The sequence below is a fragment of the Grampus griseus genome (assembly GCF_964374135.1).
Source record: "Grampus griseus genome assembly, chromosome: 14".
Lineage (NCBI taxonomy): Eukaryota > Metazoa > Chordata > Mammalia > Artiodactyla > Delphinidae > Grampus > Grampus griseus.
Window position 1 is genome coordinate 44,553 of NC_139008.1, and position 16,323 is coordinate 60,875.

Below are 16,323 nucleotides of genomic sequence, written 5' to 3' on the forward strand. Positions count from 1 at the left end.
CCTGGCCCCAACACATCCTCCAGATCCAGTTCCAGGAGGGCCCAGCCCTTCACTTACTTCAGATGGCCTCAGAAACATCTATTTCACTGACTTGCTGGGCTGGGACTCCCCTCCTTCACCCCAAGTATCTAATGGGCGCCTTCTGAATGTCAGGCACTGGGCCAGGCACTGAGATTCAATGGTGAGTCTCAGGGAAAATGGACCCTGAATCCATGCAAGAGAAAACTGCAGTCCTGAGAAGGCAGTACAGTGAGTCAATGGGAGACTAGGGGTCCCACCCCAGGGCTCCCACCAGAGACTGGCTCCCCTCAGTCCTGCCAGAGAGGCTTCGTCCTTGGAAACTTCAGCCCCTGAAGGGCAGGGGGCAGTGAGCCTGGTGGTAGGTGTGTTTGTGACGTCTCCTTTGGCCAGGTTCACTTACCTTCCCAACTATGACTTTAGGCCGAAATGCACATTAGTATTCCCTACTGGGGGGCTTCCCTGGTGGCGCAGTGGTTGAGAGTCCGCCTGCCAATGCAGGGGACACGGGTTCCAGCCCTGGTCCGCGAAGATTTCACATGCCACGGAGCAACTAAGCCCGTGAGCCACAACTCCTGAAGCACGTGCGCCTAGAGCCCGAACTCGGCAACAAAAGAAGCCACCGCAATGAGAAGCCCGCGCACCACAACAAAGAGGAGCCCCCGCTCTCCGTAACTGGAGAAAGCCCGCGCGCAGCAACAAAGACCTAACGCAGTCAAAAATAAATAAATAAAATTAATTAATTAAAAAAAAATTCCCTATTGCGGGCTGGGGGTCCAGAAGCTGTGTGGGCACAGAAGTACCACGCCCCTGGCTGTAGGTGGCCAATTCTGCGCATCTGGCGAGGCCAATTGATACACACACACACACACACACACACACACGTCCCGCCCAAAGCGAGGGAGGTGCCGCCTCCCGCACACACCGGGCACCTCTCTGTGCCAAGCGAATTCTAACTGGGGCACCGGCACCGCCATAGTTAAGGCGCAGGCGTGGTCCCCTCGAGGTGGGATGGGGCCCCAGCGTGCAGGAGCCTCGCCCCGGTGCGGGCCTCCCCTCCGGATTTGGGCCAACGCTCCGCTCCTCTCATCGTCTCCCGCGGTGGCGACCCCAACGCCCCCTCCTCCTCCCCTTCGCCGGCAGCCTGGGGCGCGGCACCCGCCCAAGGCGGGGGCGTGGGGCATAAGGTCGCCGCCCAGAGGGAGCTCATCCGGCGGCGCAGACGCCCAGCGCCTCCGGGGAGGGACTTGGCCTGGGTTCTGGTCCTCGGCTTATCGGGGAGGAGCCGAGAGGCTGCAGCTGGCGGCGGCCTGCCCCGAGTGGGCCGAGGTCCTGGGCGCGGCAGCCAGGCCGGGGAGCCCTTCTCGGCAGAACCCGCAGCGCGGGATCAGCGCCGTCTGCTTTCCTGTCTTCTCTGGGCAAACCGCGGGAAGAAAGCGCCCTCTCTTTAGCGGGCCGGGAGCTGCAGAGCATCGCGGGGCGCGGCCGAGGGGAGGAGAAAACAGAGGGAGCAGCGTAGGCCCGGGCTCGCGGGGCTGCGGCTCCGCCAATCTGCGGGCGCTGACGCGGGGGGCGGCTCCGCGGCGCTCGGATATCTGACCGCCCGGGGAGAGGCTCGGCTGTGCGGGGGCTGCGCTCCGGCGACGGCCGGTGCACCTGCCCGGGGACTTCGCCGGACGCTCCGTGCGCCACCCCCCCGCTCCCGCCCCCTCCTCGGTCCCCGCGGCCCTGCGCCCTCATTCCCCTCCAGGTCCCCGCCTGCGGGCCGCAGCGTGAGAGAACCGAGCCCTGCCCGAAGGAGCCGCCCCTTCTCCGCCCGGCCGGCTCGGCGCCTAGCGCGGCCCACGGAGCAGCGCAAGAGACTTCGCCGAGCCTCGGATCGGATTGCGCCGCGCGGTCGCCTCCACCCCCCACCCCAGGCCGCCGCGCCTTGGCCGAGATGGGCCTAAGTGTCCAGCCCCTGCGCGCCTGATGAGCGCGGCCGCGGCCCCGGAGACCCAAGCGGGCCGCTACGTGCGCGGGGCCTCCCCGAGCTGCGCCCCCAGCTTCGCGGACGAGGGCCGCTGGGCCCGGCCGGCTGAGGGCGCGGCCGCTCCGGAGAGGCGAGAGGGAGCGGCCCCGAAATGGCCCGGCGAGCGGGCGCTTTGGCGGTGGGCGCCCTACGCGTGGGACAGCCCCGGGACGAGTAGCTGGCCGACGCCAGATGGACCTTGATCCGCGCCGCGGCACCGCGTTCGTGCCAAGCCAAGACTAGAAGGGCACGGGCGGAGCGCGCTCTGGGGGCGCCCGGAGTTCCAGGCCCCGCTCGCCCGCCGGGCCATGAAGATGATCCTGGTGCGCAGATTCCGCGTGCTCATCCTGATGGCGTTCCTGGTGGCCTGCGCGCTGCACATCGTGCTGGATCTGCTGCCCAAGCTGGAGCGGAGCGGAGCGCAGCCCTCGGGGGAACCCGGCTGCTCCTGCGCGCAGCCCGCGGCCGAGGCGGCGGCACCCGGCTGGGCCCAGGCGCGCGGACGCCCGGGGGAGCCCCCGGCAGCAGCCTCCGCCGCCGGCGACGCGGGCTGGCCCAACAAGCACACACTGCGCATCCTGCAGGACTTCAGCTCCGACCCTTCCTCCAACCTCACGTCCCACTCGCTTGAGAAACTGCCACCCGCAGCCGAACCGGTCGAGGGCGCCTTGCCGGGGCAGGATCCCGGCGCCCTGCGACCCTTAGACCCCGGTCACCGGCCGCTGCTCAGAGGCCACGGGACGCGTGGACCTGTGCCGCCCCCCGGCCCGAGCGGGGACGGCTCCCTCCTGGCCAGGCTGTTCCAGCACCCACTGTACCAGGCAGCCATTCCGCCGCTAACGGAGGACGATGTCCTCTTCAACGTGAACAGCGACATCAGGTTCAACCCCAAGGCGGCGGCAGCGGCGGAGAACCCAGACTGGTGAGTGGGGCTGCAGCTCTGAGGTGGGTGCTGGCAGGCCCGACACCCAAGGCAGCCAAGCGCCCCTTGAGAATAAAGATCCTTGCACATCCAAGGCGCTGTGTAAAGAGGCTCAGGGTCAGAGACTCGCAGAGGGCGTGGACCCCAAGGCAGAGGCCCCAGGAAGGGGAGCTTTGTGGGGCGGGCAGCGTGCAGGCTCTGGGCACTGCCTTTGTCTCCAGAATGACTGCCTCCCTGAGAAGGGCTGCTGGGTGCTTTGGGAGCTGTTTCCTGTGGCCCATGACCTGGAAGGCAGACATGGCAGGCAGGAGCCGGGAAGAGTGAGTTCTGCATTTACAGGAAAGCAGTGCTGGCCTGCAAGGCCCTGGTCACTGGCTCACAAAGGGACTCAGGCAGTGAGTGAAGGCGCTTCCTTGGGAAGCCGCTGCCTGCAGGTGCTTTTGGCAGCACCGCTCTGCTGGACGTGTCGGGGAGGTCTGGAGAGGCCTCAGGAGCCTGGTAAACCAGTCCCTGGGAAAACATTAGCAGAGGGGCATGCTGGCGCCCATGAGGCATAACCAAGGGGTTCTCCCCCTGCCCAGGCTGCAAGGGGGTGACAGCTTCCTAAAAGGCGAGTAGCATCCCCCAGGAGCATCTCTTTAAACTGTCCTGCTTTAACCCCTCCCCCCCAGGCCCTCCTCAGCCACACAGATCAAAATAAGCAGATGCTGCTGCCCTGGGTGGTGAAATATTAACCAACAGCAAGGTCACGATAAATAAGTACCTGCAAAGGTTACACAGGCAACAGAGGGGAAAGGCCAGGTTTCCAAAACATCTCATAAAATCCTTTCTCCTTTGCAGTTGGACCAGACCCAGTGTTTTCTGTCTAAACACACCAAGGTGTTTAGTGGCCTCTGAGCTTTGTCTGCTGGCCAGGTTCACGGAAACGCTCAGAAATTTGAGAGGCAGAGCCGTGTGCTAGGCCTGGGCCTCTTTGTAGGAGAGACAGAGCCCGGAGCCAGTGGTCAGTGATGGGGCCCTTGGGCAGCTTCTCGTAACCCATCGTGTCCATTGTGGGGCAGAACTTGGGGCCGAAAAGGCCTCACTTGCCGGTGAATTAGCGCTTAGACAAGTTCCGCTTTTCCCTCCAGCGGCAAACAGGGCCTGTCCTCCCCCAGACTGGCCCTTTGGCTCAAGAGACAAGGATGGGCCACGTTGGCAGCAGGTCCTCGATTTGGGCCTCGGCTGGAGTGAGTGCCACTTTCCTCTCTCCCCACCCACGGCTGCTTCCTGAAAATCAAATTTAGCCTCTTGAATCATTGCTGTCCCAAGGCAGAGCACCCAGCGAAGGCTTCCGCCAGACTGGGCTCATCTGCCCCCAGGAAGCCGGCAGCCCCTCGCACCCCAGGCTGACATCATGCTTGTCAGGTGTTTCAGTGACCCTGGGCCAGACGCGGCGGGGCTTCGCGCTGACGGTCTGGGTTTGGTCTGCTTTAGTTAGAGCTGTCTGTGGCGTCTCCCAAGGGTAAGTGAGAATTACAGGTCTTCAAATATATTATTAGCTGGTGGAACAAAGGCCACAGAGAAAGTGCGGACGTCGCAGGGCCCTGTTTGAGTAGAGGCACCTCTGAGTAAATCCATGTTTGCTTGGCTCCAAAGTGAAAACCTTGGCATCGATGCCAACTCCCCCATCCATCTCGAGACCGTGCTGTTCTGTTCTTTCCCTGTTGACCTGGGTCACCTTCATTTGTGCAGGCCACACGAAGGTCCTGAGGATGAATTCCTACCCACAGGGGACACGGCCGTGGACTCCTATCCCAACTGGCTCAAATTCCACATCGGCATCAACCGCTATGAGTTGTACTCTCGACACAACCCAGCTGTGGAGGCCCTGCTGCGTGACCTCGGCGCCCAGAAGATCACCAGTGTTGGTAGGTGACCTCCCTGCCCGGCCAGCTCTCCTTGCTGGAGCCTCACCTCGCGGGCGAGTTATACTGGCAGCCTTCCCAGAGGAGGCGCCTGCAGGCCTTCGATGCTCTCAGTATTTGGGGGCAGCAGGAGGCCGTCTTCTGCTGTTGCAAGATGAGCATGGCGGGGCAATACGCCGCCCCCAGTCCTGTTGTTCTGCTGCAGGGGGTGCCCCACGGGTCCCCCCCGCGGGTTAAGAAGAGGCCCCCCGGCAGCTGCAGGGAGACGCCTTGGAGAGCTCGGCATCTTCTGGTTGTCTGGGGAGGCTCTGCCTCAGAGCCCACCTGGTGCTCCTGGGGTTCGTGTGGGCGGGGAGTGACTAGGGCTCAGCTCTACCCAGGGCAGAGCCCCATACGCGGAGTAGTTTGGAGGAGACGCCTCTGAGTTCTTTGGGATCTGCTGAATCAGAAGTTTCAGGGCATCCAGTTACTGGTTCCAGGAAGGTGTGCCGGCAGTGGTTTCTGAGCGTGGAGGTTTGACGCCATTGTTCTCGGGCCTGTAGGCAACTGTTTGTGAAGGTCCCGATGAGTCACTAATAGCTCCAAGGGCAGAGCGGGTGGGCAGAGGCCCTGGGTGGGAGGGCCAGTCCCAGGAGGCGCGAAGGGTGGAGGGAGGCCCCAGGAGCACGCGTGCTGGGGGCAGGGGGTTCCAGGCACCGTCTTACTGGCGTCTGGGCCATCCTGAGGCTGAAGGGGCTCTGCCAACCTGGGCTGATGCCGGGGAGCCGGGAGTTGCCTGTGAGGCTGGCGCCCGGGTCTCCAGAGCGCTTTAGACGCTGTGCTGGGTGCTCCGCCCGGTGCTGAGCTGCTAGGCAGCACCCTTCTCCCTGGCATATGGTTGTTCACCCTGAGACAGAACTCGCCGGGACACGACGGTGGTCTCCCCTCCTTCTTGCTGCCCAGGAGGAATCTGAGTGCCTCCCGGCCCCCAGCCCCACCCAGCCCTCCTCCTGTGCTGGAAGGCAATCCGTGCGGACGAAGAGGACTGCAAGGGAGAGGCCACAGCCGGGGTGTCCCCTTCTCTCCTGAGTAGACGAGGTTGTTCGAGAAACAGCCAATGCGAGGACCGTTTGTCATCTGTTCAGTGGATTCTCTTGAGCACCTCCTGCATCCCAGGGCCCCTTTCTGGGCCGTGGGAGTTGGGGGTGAATCCAGCCTCAACAAGCTTCTGCTGCGTCCTGACCTGCACATGCCGATGGACAGATAAAGTCGAGAGTGATTACGAGGCGGCGACCTCCACCTGGGAGGACCAGGTCTTGAATGGGGCGAGGGCTTCCATGATGGAAGGCGGCAGGGAGCGTGGGCCTTTTGGAAAAATGACAACAGCATTTTAAAGTTGGGGTTTAGGGAAGTGCAGCATTCATGCTTGCAGGCTGCTGTCCGCCCCAGTCTCCCATCTGTCAAGTGGGCTCGGGCACGTTGCATCTTATTTCAAGAAGATGGACAGTGCACCCAGGCTTGTACAGTATTAACTCAGGCTTTGTGCAGGGTCTTGGTTAGAGGCAGGGCTGCAAGGATCCCACATGCCAGCCAGGCTCGCCATACCCCTCAGGGGACAGACAGCCTCCCAGCTCTCACTGGACGTTGCCCTGTGCAGAGAGCAGAGCCCAGGAGCCCAGGAGCCCAGGGAGCCGCCGGAGGCCGAGGACAGCCCTCGGGGGCTCACAGGCAGCTTTGCCCGCCCTGGGCACCCTCCTCCTCCATTCTCCCGGGGGCCTGGCCTTGGGGCACCCCCACCCCCTTTGGCTTGCTCTGCGCCTGGCAGGGTGACCTGGGGTGAGTGCCTGCCCATCTGTGTCCTGTGGGCTGTTTGAGCTGATCTCACCCACTGGACTACCCTGGCCTAGGTGGTCCTAACCCAGCATGTTCCTTGGGGCCGTGGGCCGGTCAGAGCCCAGGCTGACATTCACAGGTGCCTGACGAGTATGGGAAGGTTGACTTGGTGGGACCCCGGGTGTCATCACCCACAGCGAACAGCAGGCCTGGTGTGTCCCGGCTCCCCCAGTCACGAGTCAGCGTGACTCTGGGCAGATGGGTTAACTTCTGTGGGCCTCCCCACGTCTCCTGTGGATCACAGACGTGGTCATATCCTCGACCCTGTAATCTCCAGCTTGCAAATCTGAAATCATAACCCATTTGACAGCAAAACCCGACCCAACATGAACGGACATGGAGGCAAAGCCTAACATGAGAGACTGTTAAACCCTTGTTTTTCTCACTTGGAGTGAATGTTCCCATGGAGTGCATTTAATTCTGGGGTTCTCCCCCGACCCGCTCAGGGCTACAGGATCTGTGGGATGGATACACCACCTGCAACTCTTGTCATCTGAAATTTTCAAAACCCCTGAACACTTCTGCCCCAGAGATTTTGAAGACGAGCGTGGACCCATGAAACCTGCCTCCCAGGGCTGTTGAAAGGTGTTGGTGAGGAAGAGATGGGAGCAGAGGCTAGGCAGCGTCCCCGCTCGTTACCTGTGCGTGGGGCGGCCAGCACTGGGCAAGCTGGAGCCTGCTGAAGGCCTCCGCCGGACGCTCAGCCCCACTGTGTGCGGCTTTGTGCCTGGAGGGGCTCCCAGCAAGTTCACACTTGAGAGGAGGCCCCTCTTCCTGAGGAAGCAGGACATCTTCTCACCTGGAGCCCAGTGGAGCCCCCGGGAGCATGGCTGCAAGTGTCCAGGCCCAGGCTCCTGCTGGGTGGGGAGCAGGGGAGGGCTGGCCCGGCCAGGCTGCAGGCGTCCCCGGGGGTGTCTGCCCCCACATCCAGCTGGTCGTTTTTGTTGGACACCCAGCTGCTGAGACAGCAGCCTCTGACTGGGCCCTTAGCTTAGCAGAGCCACTGGGTGGGTCTGCAGACCGGGGTCCCTGGACAAGAGCTGTCTGCTGCTGGAGGCCCTGCCCCTGGCGCTGCTGTGGCCTGGGGGGGTGCAGCCCTCGGAGGCCCCATGGGAGCCGGGAACCTGCCTTGGGAGTCAGGGTTCAACAGCGCCGTCCGTCCTTTTGAGCTTAAAGTGGAAGAAGAGCTAGAAATCCAGCCCGTCTCCTGACCCCACCCTGCAAATCGGGGGGCAGGCCTCCGGGAGGGCAGCCTTGCCCATGGTCAGCACATCTCCGCCCCCACCTCTGGGCTGTGTCTGGACCCAGATGGTCACTTCAGTCTTGGAACGTGAGCCCAGAAGTGGTGTGGCGATGAGAACAGGTCCTGCGAGGCCCCCGATGCTTTCCCTCAGAACAGCTCCGTCAAGGCGCCCCGTTCAGAACCCCTTGATCCACTCACAAAACTCATGTGGCCAGCGGAGATTTCTTTAGAGCTGGCCTCCCGGCTGCTTAGCAATGGCTATTAGCTGCCTTTAAAGAGGCTCAGGACCCTGAAGCCAGGCCTGCAGAGGCTTTGGCTGGGCCAGTGGTAGTGTTGATAATTAAATCACTGTTGTGCACAATCATGGATGCAAAGAATAAATGACACAATTAACTACTCTGTACTTGGAGTTACTTAAAAAGAAGTCACTCAGCAGGAGAGGATTCGGGCAGCCTCTGGCCTGAAGCACAGACCCCACAGTTGCTCATCCAGATCAGGGCAAAGCCCTGGGTGGTGCCGAGCAGTGGAGACGCGGCTCCACGGGACAGAAGTCCTGGGCGCTCACTCACCTGCTAGGACAGCAGCCCAGGGGGCCGGAGGGCCGCCCTGCCTAATAAGCGGGCTGCTCAGGAAGGTGGCTCTGGGCCCAGAAGGGCTACAGTCCCCCTCCTTCCCCGGGGAAACCACCGCATCGTGCTCCGCGTCAGTCCCCGGAGCCTGGCTCCACTGACCCGGAGGAAGGGAACTGAAAATGCCCGGTAAGCTGGACGCCCATGCCCAGGGCCAGAGGGGCCTTCAGTCATCCTGGAGGAGGGACAAAGGCCGCCCCAGGGGACCCGGAGAAGGCGGTGAATAGCTGAGGTCCTCCTTGTGTCTCTCCGCTGTCGGGTTGAAGGTCAAAAACAAAACCTGTGCGTTGCTGGCCCAGCTGCACCCCCGGCGCTTGCCTTCTCCATTTTGGACCGTTGGCAGCCACGGCCCCGGAATCCAGCAGGCGTGTGTTCCGACTGGGTTCTGTCTAAGTCCAGGGCGGGAGCTGGTTTCTACTTGGGGCAGTGCTGTGGTTTCCCTCGCAAGTAAGCAGAACTGCCCCATAAGGGTGAGCTGGAGGGTAGCAAATCACGGCGTCAGGCGTAGTCCAGGCCGGAAGCCGTTGCTTCTCGAACATCCTGGGGCCTGTGTCATGGCCTGAAGTCTGGGCTGCACCCCCAAGTTGGGCCGAGGACCCAGGCCAGGGCACAGGCTTACGTGGGGCAGGTGCCCACGGGGCTGGCCCCTCAGTGCCTGTAAATGGACGCGCTCTCGCCTTTCTCCGTGGCGATGGGGTGGGTGGGGAGAACAGAGAACCCAGCGGCTCCTGGTGTCACATTCTCCAAACTTGAGCCGTCCTTGGGCCAGGCCTCACTTCTTCTGACCCTTAAATCAAGGCAGGGGCTGTGAAAACAGCTGGACCAGCGTCCTGACCGTGACCCCTAAGGACAGACGTTGGTCCTACTTCACAGATGAACTGGCCGAGGCCGAGGGCACAACGTCAGTGGCCCTGCTGGCGTCCCCGTGCTCACCTGAGTCCCCTGAGGCACCGACGAGTGGGTCTCAGCCCTGCCCCCAGCCGCATGGGGGAGGCTGGGTGGGTGTGGTGAGCCCCCTTCAACAGAGGGGGCCGAGGTCGGGGCAAGCGGAGACACCGTCTAGGGCGCCAGCTGGGGCCACCGCACACCCAACCCTCCAGTGTGGCAACCTCCCGCCACCTCTGCCGTAGGCCCATTTTCCCGGGCCCCGTCCACCCTCCTCAGCACGGCTCCTCCAGCCCCTGGTTGGCGCTTCCTGACCCTGAAACATCTGCCTGCCCCGGGCCTTGGTCCCGGACCCTCCCCACTCCACCGCCACGACCCTCACATTTGCACCCATACCCTGACCTAACCCCACAGCCTCAGGCCACCGCTACCCGGGGGTCCCCCCAGAGCCTGGAGCAGTGCATCATCAAGCTCACGGGCCTGCCCCAAGGCAGCAGGTGACCCTGTATTCTTTCCCTCCTGTTGCAGCCATGAAGTCGGGGGGCACACAACTCAAGCTCATCATGACCTTCCAGAACTACGGGCAAGCACTGTTCAAACCCATGAAGTAAGTGCCGGGCCGGTGGGGGTCAGGCGCGAGGGGCTGTGGTCGGGAGTGCGCAGGTCGTGTGATCTGTGTCTCAGCCTCTCAGCTCTGCTCTCCTCGCCCGAGAGCAGCCAGACTCTATGTCTGTGAATGCGCACAGCCGTGCCCGTAAAACTCTGTTTCTAAAACTAGTGGGTCAGCTGATTTGACCCCGATCCCTATTCTAGATGAAACAGAAACTGCTACCAAAATCAAAACGAACCCCTCAGTGGCCCCTGAAAACTGTGGGGCTGGTGGAGAAGGGACTACCCCGGAAATGAGCAGCTGTGGTCTGTGATGTCCACTCTGATGGTCCTGGGGCTTGCTTGTCCCGCATGGGCCCAGTTGTTTGCCATCTTTGGTTAGTTTCAAACAGGGCCTTTTTTTTTTTTTTTAACATCTTTATTGGGGTATAATTGCTTTACAATGGTGTGTTAGTTTCTGCTTTATAACAAAGTGAATCAGTTATACATATACATATGTTCCCATATCTCTTCCCTCTTGCGGCTCCCTCCCTCCCACCCTCCCTGTCCCACCCCTCCAGGCGATCACAAAGCACCGAGCTGATCTCCCTGTGCTATGCGGCTGCTTCCCACTAGCTATCTACCTTACCAAACAGGGCCTTTTTTGCACTGTTGAGACGGTTCATTGTTTTTAAAGCATGGGTTGCACCCCCAAAAGCCCATGAGGCCATTCAGGTCATGTGGGGCTGCTGGGCTGGGTGGGGACTGCGGCAAAGCTCCAGGGCATGGGCCCCCCCAGAAGGAGCAGCTATCCGTGACCAGGGCGGACGGCCAGCCTGGTTCACACAGGACAGAACCCCAACGTTCATGAGGGGTGATGTGGGCGAGGTGAGGCCTAGGCTGCATGTGGGCTCCTTGGGGAAGGTTCTGGAGGGGAGGGGGCTCCTCATAGAACTTTCTGGCCACCGTGGGCTCCTCTGTGCCCTCTCAGATTGGAGCTTGAGTAGAGGGGCCCCTTCCAGGCCTCTTGATGTCGCAACAGTGAGTATGGAACTGTGTGGGGAGGAGGGTGTGCCAGGCGGGGTCGAGCTCAGATGTTGCATTGACGGCCAGGTGACAGGTGGGCCTGGACCCCTCCCTGGCAGGAAGCCAGGACGATAGCTGAAAACCACAATGTCTTTGTCGCCCCGTCGGCCACACAGGTCCCCCCGTCTCGGTGGTGTATTGTCCACAGTCCAGTAAGTCGTCTCCAGATGCGCCCAGAGCTATGTAAGTTGAAGATTCTGAATTAATTAGGTGGTAGTATTTTTCCTCTGAGATCTTGAAGGATGTATGCTGAGAGGGTCTAGAGAGGAACAGCCCTGAGGTGGAGGTAGAGCCTGGGGGGCCCGCAAAGTGTAATTTACGTGGTTTGTGCACGACCATTTAAAGTTGTTTTTTTTTAAATTTATTTATTTTATTTATTTTTATTTTTGGCTACGTTGGGTCTTCGTTGCTGTGCGCGGGCTCTAGGCACGTGCGGGCTTCAGTAGTTGTGGCTCACGGGCTCTAGGGTGCGGGCTTCGGTAGTTGTGGTGCGCGGGCCTAGCTGTTCCGCGGCATGTGGGATCTTCCCGGGCCAGGGTTCGAACCTGTGTCCCCTGCATTGGCAGGCGGATTCTTAAGCAGGGAAGCCCCACCATTTAAAGTTTAATGGGTATATATTTTTAATAGACATTGAAAAATATTTAAATAGGGCATTAGCCCATGAGTTGCTGAGTATTCTTGCTTTAGTGTTAAAGTAAGATTTTTTAGCACCTTTATCAAGATGTAATTTACATATTTCATAATTCAGCCACTTAAAGTCTACAGTTCAGTAGCTTTCAGTATATTCACGGAACCGTGCATCCATCGCCACAATTTTAGAGCCTTTTCGTTGCTCCAGAAAAAGCCTGTCCAATGCTGCCCTCCCTCCAGGCCTGGACAGCCGCTGGGCTACTCTCTGCCTCCGTGGACTTGGCCAGCTTGGAGTTTCATGTAAACAGAATCACACACTATCTGATTCTTTGTGTCTGCGTCTCTCACTGAGCATCATGTGTTCAGGGTTCATCCACGTTGTGGCCGGTGTCAGAGCTTCCTTCCTTTCTGTGGCCGAACAACACTCCCCAGTGTGGATGGGCCACATTTTACTTGTACTTTCATCCGTTAATGGGCGTTGGAGTTATTTCCACTTATTGGCTGTATGAATAACGCTGTATGAACATTCATGTACAGGTTTTGGGGTGGACATGTTTTCATTTCTCCCGGCTGTATGCCTGGGAGTGGAATTGCTGGGTCACATAATAACTAAGTGTGACTGTTTGAAGAGCTGCAGACGCTTTTCCTCGGCGGCTACGTATCGTGTGGTCCCACCAGCCACCTCCACGTGCTGCTCGTCAGTACTTGTCTTTATCCGCCTTTTCGGTCCTCGCCATCTTGGTGGGTGTGTGACGTGGTGTCTCCTTGAGGTTCTGATTCATAGTTGTCTACTGACGAGTGGTGTCGAGTGTCTTTTCATGTCCTCGTTGGTCATTTAGATCTTCTTTGGAGAAATGTCTGTTCACATCTTTTGCTGTTGTTTAGTTCATTGTCTTTCCATTAGTAAATTGTAAGAATTCTTTATATATTTTGGATATAAGACCCTTATCACATACGTGGTGTCCTTTGAGGCACAAGTTTCTCATTCTGAGGATGTTGGATTTAACTATTATGTTGTTGTAGCTCGTGCTTTTGGTGTAGTATTTAAATTGTAATATCGAAAAATGTACATGCTAGGTAATAGTGGTGCAGGTGATTGTGTGTGGCTGAAGTTCAGAAGCATTGGTGTATCCACAGAGACAACAGGCCTGGCAAGGTCATTGTTGTGTGACCTCCAGTAAATTCACCCCCTTACTGGGACTCAGTTTATCCATCTGTCAACAAAGGCATTGTAGGAAGAGGTTTGAGGTCTAAACTCTGTTGGATTGGTTTAGGAGACAGGGCACCAAGTTTATAGAAGGAAGCAGGAGGAGCTGGTATTTGGCAAGATGGGGTGGGGCTGGGCAGATGCACCAGAGTGTACGGGCTTTGCAATAGGATTCAACCTGCTTCTTGGAAAGGAAGCGTCCAGGTGTGCCCGTAACACTAGCTGTGACCACCTGCTGGCAGAGGTACGCGTTCAGTCACCCCACGAGCACTGAGCCCGGCCTGGCCTCCTGCCAGGTGCAGGGAATGCGGGCGTGACTCAGGCCCGGCACTGCTGCTGCTTAGGGTGGGATGGAGAGCGGTGTGTCTGCTCCACTGCGCAGGGCCTGGTCCTCGGTGGGTGCCACACGTACGTCTGCAGAACGAACAAGAGAACGAGCCACTGACGGCAGACGGGAGACTGAGGGCTGGTGAGCACTTGGGAGGCAGCTGGAAGTTTCTCAGAAGTGACCTCCAGCTGAGGCCTGAGCACAGGTGTGACGCTCAGGAGGACAGCCTGGAGGAGGCAGCACAGTCCAGGACCGGGCGGCTTCTACAGTCTGGAGGACCAGTGCTGTTGTGCAGAGTACATCACGGGGCTGTTTATACTGAGGTTCATTTAAGTGAGATGAAGTTACAACCTAGTCTCACGTCACACCAGCCACACCTGAGGCGTCAGGGGCTGCACATAACTGGTGGTGCCGTGTTGGACATGCCCAGCGTCACAGGAAGTTCTGTGGGACAGTTCTGTGTTTGAGCACAGAACTCGAGGGGAGACGGGTCCAGGCAGCTGGAGAGGGGCAGCGGTCAGACTCTGCAGGGCATCTGGGCCTGGATGTTGGGATTTTTTCCAGGAGTGTCAGTCAGCCACGTTATACGGGGAGGGTGGGAGGGCTAATCGGGTGTCGGATGGGAGGTGCTGGCGTCTGCGCCTGAGGAGGCGTGAGGATGGGGGATGAGCGTGGCTCTTAGAGACACTTGGGAGAGGAAGACCCCCTGGGCACAGTGACGGACGTGGTCGGGGCTGAGAGAGTGAAGCCTTCCAACCTAGGTGCCAGTGGCCTGCGGGGCCGTGCGGGGTGGGGGGTGGGGGTCCAGGCAGGGAGCAGGTGCACATGGAGGCACCTAGAAGGTGAGGCCTAGCCGTAGAGAGTATCCTTGCTGTGTGACCTTGCAACACTCCCTCCCCTCTCTGGGCCTTGGTTGCCTTACGCTGCATGAGGCTGGATTACAGGAGGCTTCGGGCCCCTGCCCTATGGGACCTCTGTATCTCCAGTAAGGAAGACGGTGAACTCAGCACCGGTGGGGCTCCCGGAGTCACTGCAGTCGCCTCCCCGAGTCAGCCCTTGCTCTTTGATTGGCTGGTGTGCTGGAGTTTGCAGTTGTGACTTGCAGACATTCGAGGGATGATGACTATTTGGTGCGCTTGAGCAGTGGCTATTTAGGGCACAGCAGCTGAATGCAGGCTGGAAACGGAGCTGCAGCCGCGCTTCTGCTCAGGTCACTTGCCAGCAGGCGACCCGTCGCTCCCCGCGGCCTGGCGAGGCTGCTTTAACGGTCCGTTTTCACCAAAACAGCCGGGCCGCCTCCTGAGCGTTTGGAATCCGGAGCTACAGCGCCCTCTGTGCTGTGTGTGTTTTGGGATCCAAAGCGTGTTCAGACGCAGGGAGGGAAGGAAAGCACACCTGCCCCCGTGGTAGCTTTGAGGGGAAAATAGCTCCAACAGCAAGACGACACCTCCAGTACAGACGAGCCGGTCGCTGGTGTTCCACAGACCCGGCATCACTTGCAAAGCAGAAGAAGAGAAAAACCCCACGGGCCAGGCTCAGTGAGTCTGAAATGGGTCGAGTCTGGCTCACTGAGCACTTGTCAGGCAGGGCTGAGGAGCTGGGGCGACAGTGGAAGGCGCCCCCAAAGAAGGCACCACCCCCACAGCCTGGAGGCAGATGGGACCGAGGTCGTGGGTGCAGGAAAGGGCGCCATGCCAGACACAGTGCCTCACGGACCCAGAGAGGGAGGCCACTGTTACCCCACAGACCTTGTGGACAAGGAGACTGAGGCTCAGAGTGCCCGAGGGCACCCAAGGGCACTGGCCAGCAGTAGATGTGGCTGGAGTGACCACTGCACTGTCCCTACTCAGATCTCAGCGCAGTGGTCATCATCGTCTTTGATGTCGTTAACGTGTGGGTTCGTTTCTGGTTCCTTAATTTATAACAACAGCTGAGCTCTAACCCTGTGCGTCCACACCGTGTGAGTGTCCCAGGCTGCCGTCGGGAAGCATCACTACCCGGGCAGCTTAGAGAGTCAGGAAGCTCTTCTTCCTCAGTCCCGGAGGCCAGAGGCAGAAACCACAGTGTCGCAGGACCGCCTCCCCGAAGGCTTCTGGAGGGTCCTTCCTGCCTCTTCCGGCTTCTGGGCGTGGCTGTCGATCCTTGGCGTTCTGTGGCTTGTGGCCAGGTCACTCACTCCCTTTTCTGCCTCTGTTGTCGCATGGTCTCTCCTGCCGGTCTGTGTCCAAATTCCCTCTTCTCATAAGGACACCAGTCACTGGACTCAGGGCCAGCCTGATCCACTATGACCTTTTCTTAATGAACCCCACCTGCCAAGTCCCTATTTCCACATAAGGCCACAGTCACAGGTCCCCAGGGTTAGGACTTAAACATCCCATTTTGGGGAACACAATTCAACCCTTTCCAACATCCAGGTAAGACTATATTCCGTGTATACCCGCACCTCTTCCCAGCGCCTGGGTGACGAAAGGTAGGAAAGAGTTTTCATCTTCACGGCTGATGGATTCACCCGCCGCCCCGCCTGCCTGGGTCTCCTCTGTGTGTTGTATGAGGAGGGTCAGTTAGATCAAGGGCAAATATTATCAGTGCTGGTAAAATCCAATACAATTTTAGCTTTACCGACACTTGTAATTCCCCACTTTCCCGCCTTCTTAAAATGCACGTTTCTGTTGAGTTGGAACGTTCATATGGAAATGCACACAGATGGTAAGCGGGTGTTTACAACACGCGCCAGTAACCAGGTGACCAGGTAACCAGCAAACCAGCACCAGGTCAGGACCAACTGACAGCGCCCAGACCCCTGTGGCCGCTGCAGTTTCCTCCTCCCAGGGTGGCTCCTGCCCCCCGGTTCCCAGTGAGTGAATCCCCGCCCCCCTGCCCCCACCCATGCTGCCCGCGCGTCTGAGAGATGCCTCTCCCGTGGCTCGTTCTCGTGGCCAAGTCACGTTCCATTGTGTGAAAACCTCCGGTTTCTTCATCCCTCTCCTGTTGACGGAC

At 59.5% G+C, this 16,323-nt stretch overlaps 1 protein-coding gene across 1 annotated transcript in view; it reads left to right on the plus strand.

Moving 5' to 3' along the window:
- The first annotated feature begins 2,103 nt into the window (after nucleotides 1-2,103).
- FAM20C (FAM20C golgi associated secretory pathway kinase) overlaps nucleotides 2,104-16,323 on the plus strand; it is a 36,049-nt gene continuing 21,829 nt past the window's right edge. Inside the window, exons 1-3 of the mRNA XM_082671098.1 lie at nucleotides 2,104-2,951; nucleotides 4,686-4,861; nucleotides 10,016-10,094. Of these exons, the coding sequence (XP_082527224.1) occupies nucleotides 2,338-2,951; nucleotides 4,686-4,861; nucleotides 10,016-10,094 (869 nt within the window). The 5' untranslated portion in view covers nucleotides 2,104-2,337. The remainder of the gene's footprint in view (nucleotides 2,952-4,685; nucleotides 4,862-10,015; nucleotides 10,095-16,323) is intronic.